The sequence below is a fragment of the Enhydra lutris genome, unplaced genomic scaffold (assembly GCF_002288905.1).
Source record: "Enhydra lutris kenyoni isolate GAN:26980312 unplaced genomic scaffold, ASM228890v2 scaffoldscaffold12, whole genome shotgun sequence".
Lineage (NCBI taxonomy): Eukaryota > Metazoa > Chordata > Mammalia > Carnivora > Mustelidae > Enhydra > Enhydra lutris.
The window spans coordinates 14,314,176-14,326,636 of record NW_019154096.1 but is presented as its reverse complement, the minus strand read 5'-3'; the positions used below and the strand labels follow the sequence as shown (position 1 = coordinate 14,326,636).

The following is a 12,461-nucleotide window of genomic DNA, read 5'->3' as shown; positions in this document are numbered from 1 at the left end:
GTCAAATTTTCTCCAGAACTCCCACTAAATGTCCCCTTCTTGCTGGGTCTTTGACCAGCATGACTTGGAATGAAAATTACAACCTACCACATAGGCATGAGAAGGTTCTCCCAGTTGCATGCTTCTAAAAGAGTCTGTGGGTCAGTGAGGTATGCCCAGGGTCCCTCCTACCTTTAGAATAGCAATGAGTCTTAAATTCTAGTTTAATGCAGGAAAGGGGACCTGATTGGTAAAACATACCGAGGGAAAACACACAAACATAAAACAAAACAAGACTCTTTTGTGCCAATGTATATACACAAATAGCACTCATATTGGGACTAAATTCTGGCATGCTTTAAACATTCAATTTTTTAACCAATATTATTAGTCCAGTTTCTCTTCAGAGAGCCACTTATGAAACCCAGTAGGTTTCTCTGGCCAGGAAATTTATTATGTAAGGAACTCCAAGGTTTGTAGAAGAACTACCAAGGAAGCTTATTAAAAATGCAGATTCAAGGGAAGACGATGTAACTCACACATTAGAGGACACTAGATAAATAAGAGATGTATGAATATTTTGGATTAGACCCCATATTTTTATTCTTACTCTTCCTCCTTTCCTCCTGATGTTCCAAAATTCTTTCCAGTATCATTCTCTTTCTTTTTTCAAAAATTTCTTTTAGAAAATATAATGGTCCAAAATCTTTGGGATGCAGCAAAAGAGGTTCTATGGTGGAAGTTTATACAGGTCTACCTCGAAAAGCAAGAAAAAGTCTCAAACAATCTTACTTTACTAAGTAAGCAAGCTAGAAAAAGAAGAACAAACAAAACCCAAACCCAGCAAAGGAATAATAAAGACAGAGTAGAAATAAATGATAATAGAAACTAAAATAAAAATAGAACAGATCAATGAAACCAGGAGGTGGTTCTTTGAAAAGATCAACAAAATTGATAAAACTCTAGCCAGGTCCATTTAAAAAAAAAAAAAAAAAAGGAGCAAGAGAGAGAGAGAGAGGACCCAAATGCACAAAATTGCTAATGAAGGAGGAGAAATAACAACCAACACTACAGAAATACAAATAACTGTAACAGATCCTAAATGCCAATAAATTGGATAACTTAGAAGAAATGGATAAATTCCTGGAAACCTATAATCTACCAAAACTAAAGCAGGAAGAAATAGAAAATTTGAACAGATCAATTGCCAGCAATGAAGTTGAATTGGTCATCAAAAAAACTCTCAAAAAACAAAAGTCCAGGACCAGACAGCTTCACAGGCAAATTCTAGTAAACATTTAGAGAAGAGTTAATACCCATTCTTAAACTATTACAAAAAATACAAGAGGAAGGAAAACTTATAAATTCATTATATGAGGTCAGTATCACTCTGATACCAAAACCAGATAAAAACACCATGAAAAAAGAGAATTACAGGCCAACATCACTCATGAATATAGATGCAAAAACCCTCAACAAAATATTAGCAAACCAACAATACATTAAAAAAAAAATACACCACAATCAAATGGAATTTATTTCCAAGATGCAAGGGTAGTTTAACATTCACAAAACAATCTACACGATACAGCAATAAGAGAAAGGATAAGAACCATATGATCATTTCAATAGATGCAGAAAAAATATCTAAGTACAACATCCATTCATGATAAAACCATCAACAAAGTAGATTTAGAGGAAACATACCTCAACATAACAAAGACCTAATATGAAAAACCCACAGACAACATCATATTCAATGGGCAAAATCTTGGAGTTTTCCCCTAAGGTCAAGAACAAGACAGGGATGTCCACTCTCACCACTTTTATTCAACATAGTACTAGATATCCTAGCCATAGCAATCAATATAAAGAAAGAAAATGTATCCGAATTGGTAAGGAAGAAGTAAAACTCTCATTGTATGCAGATGACATGTTACTGTATATAGAAACCCTAAAGACCACCAAAAAACTACTAGAACAAATGAATTCAGTAAAGTCACAAGATACAAAGTCAAGGTACAGAAATCCATTTTGTTCCCATATTACTAATAATGAAGCAGCAGAAAGATAAATTAAGAAAACAATCCCATTTGCAAATATACCAAAACCAATAAAATATCTAGGTATAAACTCAGCCAAAAAGGTGAAAGACCTGTACTCCAAAAACTGTAAGACAATGATGAAAAAAATTCAAGATGACATAAAGAAATAGACATTCCATGCTTTTGAGTTGGAAGAACAAATATTGTAAAAATGTCTATATTACCCAAAGTGATCTACACATTTCATGCAATCTCTATCAAAATAGCAATAACATTTGTCACAGAACTAGAACAAACAATCTCAAAATTTGCATGGAATCACAAAAGACCTTGAATAGCCAAAGCAATCTTGGAAAAGAAAAACAAAGCTGGAGGTATCACAATTCAAGATTTCAAGTTATATTACAAAACAATAGTAGTTAAAACAGTATGGTACTGGCACAAAAATAGACATGAAGATCAATGGAACAGAATTGAAAACCCAGAAATAAACCCATAATTATATGGATTAATCTTATTTTTGACAAAGGAAGAAAGAATATCCAATGGGAAAAAGGTAGTCTCTTCAAAAAATGGTGCTGAGAAACTACATGCAAAAGAATGAAACTGGACCACTTTCTTACACCATACACAAAAGTAAACTCAAAATGGACTAAAGACCTAAATGTGAGATTTGAAACCACAAAAATCCTAGAAGACAGCACAGGCAGTAATTTCTCTCATATCAGCCATAGAAACATTTTTCTAGATATGTCTCCTGAGGCAACAGAAACAAAAGCAAAAATAAAGTTTTGGGACTATATCAAAATAAAAAGCTTCTGCTCAGTGAAGGATACAATCAACAAAATGAACAGGCAACCTGTGAAATGGGAGAAAATATTTGTAAATGACATTATCTGATTAGTATTATCTGATTAGTATCCAAAATATATAAATAACTTCTATAACTCAAAACCAAAAACCCCAAATAATCCAATTAAAAATGAGCAGAAGAAATGAACAAACATTTCTCCAAAGAAGGCATCCAGATGGCCAACAAACACATGAAAAGATGCTCAACATCACTAATCAAATAAATGCAAATCAAAACTACAATAAGATATTACCTCATACCTGTCAGAATGACTAAAATCAACAACACAAGAAACAAGTATTGGCAAGGATGTAGAAAAAGGAACCCTCTTGCACTTTTGGTGGAATTGCAAACTGGTACAGCCACTGTAGAAAACAGTAGGGAAGCTCCTCAAAAAATAAAATAGATCTACCCCATGATCCAGGGATTTCACTACTGGATATTTACCCAAACAATACAAAGCCCTAATTCAAAGGAATACAAGCACCCCTGTTTATTGCAGTATTATTTATAATCACTTAATTATGGAAGCAGCTCAAGTGTCCATTGACAGATGAATGGATAAAGATGATGTGAGATTTTATATATATAAATACATATAAATATATAAATTTTAATATATATAAAATCTCACATCTTTATATATATATTATATATGTATATAAATAATATGCCACTATATATATTATATTTAATTTATATTTATTTATTCTATTATATTTTATTTATATATTATATTATATTATATTTTAGTCATTCTTTTACAGTAGATATGCTGGTGACAAATTCCCCTTAATTTTCCTTCATCCGAGAATGTCTTGATTTCCTTTTATTCTTGAAGGATATTTTCACTAGATCCAGGATTCTGGGTTGACAGTTCTCTTTCAGAACTTAAAAATATTGTGTGGCTTCTTTCTGGCTGATAAGGTTTCTAATAATGATGTGATTGAAAGACACCATAGATGAGGTATGGTGTTTTTCAGGATTTGCTTCTCTTCAATTTTCAGGAGTTTATGACGTGTCTGGGCATGGATTTCTTTGTGTTTATCCTGTTTGGGATTTACTTAGCTTCTTTAATCTTTATATTTATATCCTTTGCCAAATTTGGGAACATTTCAGCTATTTTTACTTTGAATATATTATTAGCTCCACCCTTTCCTCCTTTCTGACTCCAATGACATTAGTATTAGATATCAGATCTGCTATAGCCCTACATGTCTGTGAAGTTGTGCTCTTTTTATTCCCAGTCAGTTTTCCGTTACTCACTTTGGGTAATTTCTTTCTTTTTTTTTTTTTCTTTCTTTTTTTTGTGGGTGGGGAGGAGCAGAGGGAAAGAGAAAGAGAATCTGAAGCAAGCTCCATGCTCAGCCTGGAGCAAGGTTCAATCTCATGACCTGAGCTGAAATCAAGAGTCAGATGCTAACCAAAAGCCACCCAGGAGCCCCAGTTTGAGTAATTTCTATTGTTCTATCTTCAAGTTTATGGTTTCTTTCCCTTGTCCTCTTCATTTTTTTGTTGAGTCTATCCACTGAGTTTTTTACTTATAGTAGTTTTTCAGTTCTATGATATTCATTTAATTCTTTATATCTTCTATTTTTGTTTCACGTATATTTGTAATTGCTTATTGAAAAATTTTTACAGTGGCTGTTTGAAATCCTTGTCAGATAGTGCTAAGATTCTGTGTTATGGCATTAATATCTGTTGATCATTTTTTCTCACTCACGATTTTTCTGATTCTTGGAATCATGAGTGGATTGCAATAGTATCTTGGACATTCAGGGTATTATGTTATGAAGCTGAGTCTTATTTAAATCAGTACTTTAGCAGGCTTCTTTTGACTATGTATCAGCGGAAGAATATCACTTCATTGCTGTTAGGGGAGAAAAGACCAGGATTCACTGTCAGCCTCAACGACAGGGGGATGACTACTGGGTGAAGTTAAGAGTTAAGGTTCTCGCTAGGCTTCTTCTAATACTATCTAGCTTGGAGAGCAAGAAGTTGTCTCAGTACTGCTCTTTATGTGGCTTTCACTGACACTGCAGAGGCAATCCGTATTCCTAGGCTGCAGTGAAAAGTCCTGGTTTTCATTAGGCAACCTGCGATACCATCCCAGTAGGGAGGTTGACAGGTACCACATTGCCACTGGTGGGAGGGTATAAGTCCAGCTTCCCCATTCAGCTTTCTCTCACACTACCCCAGCAGGGGTTGGAGGAGGAGGAGAGGGTGCTTCCTTGTAGATGGTAGAAGGTGGAAATCTGGGTTCCCTACTTGACTCAGCTGGTGAGGGTGGGAAAATGTTTTTTTTCCCCCTGATGGTATTTGGCTGAAGTAGGGCAATTATTGTCTAAAAGCTTTCTATTTTTAAGACTATCCCTTTGCTGGTCATTTGGGTAAATAGAGCAAATTTTCTGAGGGTATTTTTCTTAGTTTGTGCCCATTAGCATTTTGGGGTTCTTGGCTTCTTCAGAAATCAGTCAAGAATATAAGAGCTAAAAAGAAAACTCAGGGAACTCATCACTGTATTGTCCCTTGAGTCCCATGGTCCCTAACTGGCTTATCTTCTACCTTTCAGTCTTCTTCCACCTTTCAGATTCTTACATTTCTTTTATATATACAATCCAGAGTTTTTAGTTATACTTAATGGGAAAAATAGGGAGAAATGTTTCCACTTCATCTTGTCCTGGGTCACAATTCTTACCCTTGTTACAGCTACATTCTCATTAACAAAAACAAAACATTGATATGATATGTGTTCAGCATGCATATACAAGTTCAATTAATGAAACAATAATAGCAGAAAATACAGAGACAGGAAATAAAGAAATATTGACTTAGAAATTTATCTCTAGAGAAAGAGATCAAAATGAACTTAATCCATATGGATTAAGTCAGAACTGACCAAACACTTTTTCATAATTTGTAATGATTTAGAAAGTCTGTAGCTAGTTAAGTGAAAGTTTCATTTCTATTCAAGCATTTTATGACATTTTAAATGGATTCTGATAAAGGATGTGGGTCCTGATTAGGATTTGTTATCTAAAAAGGAAAATCAAGGTCGTTAAAGCTAATGTCTACTATTTTTTTTTAAATAAAGTGTTTTAAAAAAGCAATGTTAAAGAACTGTACCTACCACTTGGGAAGTATATTTATTTATATATACTGCATGAAGATATAACTTACATGGATTTTACAACTGTCATGGAAACTCCAACAAAGGTAAATTTCCTTGTTAGTAAATACATTTTTCATACTAGTACACTGGAGTCATTTGTAATATATACAATGACTTTTCCCAGGCAGTTTTTATCATTTCTTTTCTTCTTAGAATTTTTGAAAACAGATGATGCAAATTTTAGTATTGAAGGACCCGAAAATAGTCTAGTTTCCACCCAAAGGGCATAGAAAATCAGGGAAATACTGACCTCCAGTGGCCACCTAAAATAGACATTGACAATATTCTAAGAATCTAAACCTTGTACCAAAGATGTATTATATTGATGTACTTCTTATTAAAAAAAAAAAAAAAGCAATAGATCTTTTTGTTTTCAAATTTTATGTTTAAAGAAAACCTTTCTTGTTTAATATATATGATCATTCCCACTCACAACTGACAGATACATTAATTTGTGTTACATCTGTTTGTACTATTTAAATTAGGTTAAGGGCATCCCATCATGAAATACATATATAGACTCAAGGGTAAATAACTTATTAAATAAAAGAATTATGGATTAAACTCTGTGTTTATAAGATATTCAAACTTATGGTTTGCAGTATCAAAACATAGGGGAAAAAAAGAGAAAACATAGGGAAAAAAAAAACAAAACATGATATTGCAAAGTATTTCATTTGATGAAATCAGATGCCTAAGTTCACCTCTCTCTGATTCCCGTTACAGTTTCTACAGCTTGGAGCTGATTAAGTCTAAAACTAGAAAGCAGACTAAGAAAACTAGAGAAGGAAGAAATAAATAACAACAAAGCTTCCTAATTTTTTTTCGTTATAATCCTTACAACTTAAAATTTAAAGTAAGACCAAGGCTGTTAAAATGACAAATTACCGAGATTACTGTGTAAAAGTTTTAGAACCTATATAGCATTTATCATTTTAAAGACCTTAGTCTTAGCCTTTAAAAAAATACATCTCTCTATTTACCATCCTAAAATTTTCATCTGCAAATACAAAAGGATTATTAGTATTAAAACTACCGGAAGAATGGATTTCTTTTGAATTCTTGGAAATTGCTTCCCAGTGTAAACACAGGCTATCTTTAAAATACCAGCTGAACACTAGAATTCAAAAGTAAACAAAACACACTGTCCTAATGAATAACTAATCCAAGATAATGGCTAAGAGATCTCCACCTAAGACTGAAGCCTGAAAAATCCCAACTGGTTCACCATATTTCATGAAAGCTACCTTTTCCTCTCCACCCATTTTCAGTACCTTAAAGCAATCCACAAGAAAAGAATATTTAGATGAGTTATTGGGTGGCAGAGGAGTTTGTCATGTATGGCCATCAGTCTAAACCCTGGAGGCTTAAGATCTTCCACTCAAATAGACAGGAACTGTCACTACAAATGATTATAGACAAGAATGTAAGTAAAGTGAAAAAAAAAAATCCCATAACCTGATTTTTTCTACTAATTATTCTCAGAAATAAAAGAGTATAACCATTTTGAAAAGAAAACAAAAATTGCTATTTCACAGAACTAGACTCAAGGGAAACCTGAGCCTAGAGCTTGGAATGGCATTTAGTAAAGCAAATCACTATATATATATATTTTATCCTTACCGAATATAGTCAAAATATTCTTTGTGTTGGTTACGATAAAAAACAGTAAATTTAAGCATCCGTCCTGCAATCACTTCAGCCTTCTCCAATAGCTGTGTTAGATGAACTTTTGAATAGTCTGAAAATAACAAAAAAATTCTCTTACTAAAAATATATTACAAAGTTATCAACTACATGTTTAATAACTTAGAAATTATTAAAATTTACCTTTAGGAAATTTATCTTAGTGAAAAGGAAATTACATTGAAAAAAATACATTGTCTTTGGCACATTTTTCTTTCTACAAAAAAATGTATTTGTTATGGTACGGGTTTTTTTTTTAGGATACACATGCATTTGTTTCACACTTTGAAATGAAAGGTTCTGAAACAAAAATGTTAACGAATGCAGACTCTGCATAACTCAAGTAATATCAATTGGCACCATACTAGCTTTTCTTGAACCAACTGATAAATCAAATAAAAGAAGCTTCTAATCTGCAATCAGTAGCAAACTGAATATAAAAGGGTAGCAATAATAATGTTCATTTAATTTACTCTTTAAATCTATGAGGTTGGTGAGGTAGATTAAATATGACCATTTTATTGATGCAGAAATTGAGGCTTGTTACAGTTTGATTTGCCAAATGTTCATATAGCTAGAGACTAGGTCTCCAGTTTTTAGTTGATGGTTTTCAGGTACACAAGACGCTTGAAAATCTAAAACTTCTCTCCAAGAAATTTGATACTTTCACCAACTTTTTGTTTTGAAAATTGAGGACTGTTGTCAAAATCCTCTACACCAAAACCTAAACAAAAATTTTTGTCCATAAAGATTGTAAGACCTTCCAAATAAAAGCAACCTAGCTGAAATGCTCATGACAGCAGAGTTTGTTTATTAACTGCTTCATTGGCTTACATTTATTTAGATTAGAACATAATGCAGAAGGCATCATGCAAAATTAGATGATCAGGTTAAAAGATCAAAAAGACTATTCTTCCTTTCAAAGAACTCACAGTCTAAATTTACAAATAAATATACATAGTTAAATATATAGACAACTGTGACTTATAGGGTGAGCACAGAGTTGTATCTTAACATAGACTAGACTAGAAGTAGATTAGTTGGTGGTATTCTATTTTATTTTATATCAATATATTTCACAGTACATAGTACACAGTATGTGCTCAATAAATGTGGAATGAATTACTGTACAGATTAAGGGACAATTTATACAAAAACCTTCCTCAAAATTTACAGATTAAACGTTATTGATAAAGTTTAAGTAAAAGTCTCTGAATTATTTTGATAATCTGAAACAATAAGCTTCAAAAAGCTTAAGTTCCCTTTACATTTTCTCATGGAAATTAAAAATACAAAACAATTTACAGAAAACTATTGTGGCACATTTAAAAGCTGGAGTTTTATTATTCACCCAATAACATTCTTAGTAGAATTATGAGATATAGTTATGTAAAAGAGCAACAGGGTGATCACTCTAAATGAAAGAAGACAAAGACACATAAAAATAAATGTACTTATATGGCTAAATAGATTATAGAACAGAGTGAATGTATATGCATCTATACACAGATAGGTATTTCTGAACTGGAAATGACAAAGGTCTTCCTTAAGCTAAAGAAGAAATAATATTTCACACTTTTTTCCTAATGTCAAATGGGGATTTTAGCAGGTAAAGTATAGTTCTTTTAACTGGACAAATACTTTGACTCTGTTTAGTGCAGTCATATGGAAAATAGCATGTATTAAAACAATATCAAAAAAGGCTGTGTCTTGTTTATGTGTCTGTCTTAGATTAAGCCTTGCTGGTGGGGTACAATGAAAGTAAATGGAAAGAAGTGCAGTTAAAAAAAAAAAAAAGAAAGAAAACATGATGTAGACTACAGAGAAATCTGTTTTAGGAAAAAACTGAAGGGATATATTAACTCCAATATAATATATCAAATATAGGTAGAAGTTATATCATTGAGAATTCTTTATTCACTATTAATGTTACTATTAATACAATATAAAAATCAGCTGTTTCATTACTGATAACTAAACTATGATTATATTTCATCTAGTCCAGAACATATTTTTTTTCACATTTAGCTTCTCTGACATGAATCCAACAATAACTGTGTTAAGGAAACACTATTTCATAGTTTAACTGACAGTATTAAATGGTGGATCTTATAATCGGTATCTTACATAGGAAGAAATATGGTACCAGAGAGATACTATTTTCCTTGCTCTCAAAGATTGAAATCCTTAGCAATCAAGGATGTTGTAATCATTAGCAACTTCTCCATATATAAAAAGCGTTGAAGATAAAGTAAAAATAACATAGAAATAAAACTTCATCCATTTAACATATCCATAGGAAAAGTTTTACACTGAGTTTGAGATTAAGAAACAACACAAGATAGTGAGATAAAGCAGTTACTAAGTATATACTGAGTCTAAAATAATGCAGGTGTGACGTTATGGGGAGAAAAAAGCCTGGTTTATCTGAAGGATGTCTCAGATGGGGAAAGTTGCTAAGCAATCTACAATTAGTTAAGGCAAATTGTTTTTAAAACTTTTTCTTCAAGTTCCTTTATGTTGAAAAAAACACTTAGCTGTTCTCCATAAGTTTTTAGAGGAAATAATCGCCTATACAAAGAAGAAATAAAGCCCCATTCTAACAGACAAGGAGAGATTGACAGATGTATTTAGGAAAAGATATCTTTGTATCACTTCAATACCTATTTAAGTGCTCACCAAATATTTCTTTCTTAAATGAATGAATAAAGAGATAAATGAATGAGATGAATGGTAACATTTCCAATCTAATGGAATATTAAAGTACAGTTAAAAATCAAAGGGGATAGGGCTCTCCACATTAGATATCTCAATGCCAAATGGCAATGAGGTACTTTCTAATGAAGCAAAGACACACACACACACACACACACACACACACGTGTGTGTGTGCAACACTAGTTTAGTTATAGATTTTCAGCACTTGAGTGAAAAATCCAGTAACATTTCTGCTAGGTAGAGTCATTAAGATCTGCATCCATTTCCCTAAGTTAGAGGAAGATGTTCCTGACTTCTTTGTTTAAATATCTGTTAAAAATTTTTTTTTTTAAGATCTGACAGAAAGAGAGAGTGCACAGGCAGGGGGAGCAGCAGGCAGAGGGAGAGGGAGAAGAAGGCTCCCTGCTGAACAGGGAGCCAGAGATGCTGGGCTTGATCCCAGAATTCTGGGATCATGACCTGAGCCAAAGGCATCCACTAAACTGACTGAGCCAACCAGGTGCCTCCAATATCTGTGAAAATTTAAAAAAGAAAAAAAAAAAGTTCTCTCTCCCAAAATGAAGCTCAAAATATGTTTTAGTGTATTTTCAAACTGAACCAATTTTCATTTGCAAAGTTTTTTTTTTTTTTAATTTTATTTATTTGACAGAGAAAGATCACAAGTAGAGAGAGAGAGAGAGAGAGAGGAGGAAGCAGGCTCCCTGCCCAGCAGAGAGCCCGATGTGGGATTCGATCCCAGGACCCTGAGATCATGACCCGAGCCGAAGGCAGAGGCTTTTAACCCACTGAGCCACCCAGGCCGCCCATTTGCAAAGTTTTTACCCTGAAAAATCAAACAATGCAGCAAAGAATTGATTTAATGCCATTACTCAGCTTCTGCTGAGAATCTAAATTCACTCCAACCATACAGCAGTTTGTTCTATTACACAATGCTATTGTCAATGTAAAAATAACCCAATGAAATTCATATCACCTTATGATTAAAACGTACTTTCCTGTAATTAGCTTTTAAGGAACTATTAAATATTTTTTCTGTATTTGTACCTAGTTCTCTTACCTGCTGTGCAGAATTCTATAATTTCACTCCATTCAGACACAACATAATCACCATCAACCTGTTTTGAGGCAGTCTGCACTGCTACTGTGTATTCAGTTCTCGGGCTCAAAAACCAGTGTCCACGGACAGTCATGGGCAAAGGAACAGCTTTTGCCACCAATTTAGTTGGAACATCCTAAGACAAAAAGAATGAAAAACAGGAAAGAAGGAAGGGTGTAGGGAGGGAGGGTGGGAAGAAATAATTTAGCAGTATAACCTGAATCAACTGTAAACAATGTGGAGGAACTTATTAAATTCCTCGCTAATAATAGAATTTTCCTCTTTAAAGATATTTAACAATTATTATAGTCAAATCTCTATTCTCCAGATATAAAAAATAAGGTCCAATTTGATCAAAAGACATGCCCAAGGTCATACAGCTAACAAGCTGTATTAATGACATTAATGTATTTAGATTCTTGTTTTCCTGATTCTTGTTCTTCTCTGTACAGTCCTTATATATGCTCCTTAAAATGCAATATTCTAATATCAAATAAAACAAAACAAAACCTCCAAAAACCCAGAAACATGACAAATAAAATTCAATGATTTTCTATTTTAAAATATATTTGTTTAATTTATACTATCCATTAATTTTACCAGAGTAGCCCATTACTAAATATTTTATATGTGAAGGGAGAAAACATTTTAAAATAACTATTTTAAGATAAATCAGTTTTATATACAAAAGGGGTAAGATCTGCTTCAGTTGTATTCAAGTATGGAGTTTATGTGTCACAGAAATGTTTAGGTATTTCCAAACAATGATTAATAAAGCTATTAAACTTGCTAGCTGAATATTTACTACATTTCTAAGACATGGTTTTCTAAGTGTGGATGAGTAAAAGGGGGTTAAATCTTGACCTAATCATCACTTAACGTTAAGTATTTCACAGCTATTTCAAGGAAATA

General features: G+C 32.8%; 1 protein-coding gene across 1 annotated transcript in view; it reads right to left on the bottom strand.

Annotated features, from left to right (window-relative positions):
- Positions 1-12,461, bottom strand: part of LOC111144943 (phytanoyl-CoA 2-hydroxylase interacting protein like) — an 85,723-nt gene that overhangs the window by 2,331 nt on the left and 70,931 nt on the right. The window contains exons 3-4 of the mRNA XM_022499561.1: positions 11,511-11,685; positions 7,673-7,790 (exon numbers count right to left, since the gene is read on the bottom strand). Coding sequence (XP_022355269.1) covers positions 7,673-7,790; positions 11,511-11,685 — 293 coding nt within the window. The remainder of the gene's footprint in view (positions 1-7,672; positions 7,791-11,510; positions 11,686-12,461) is intronic.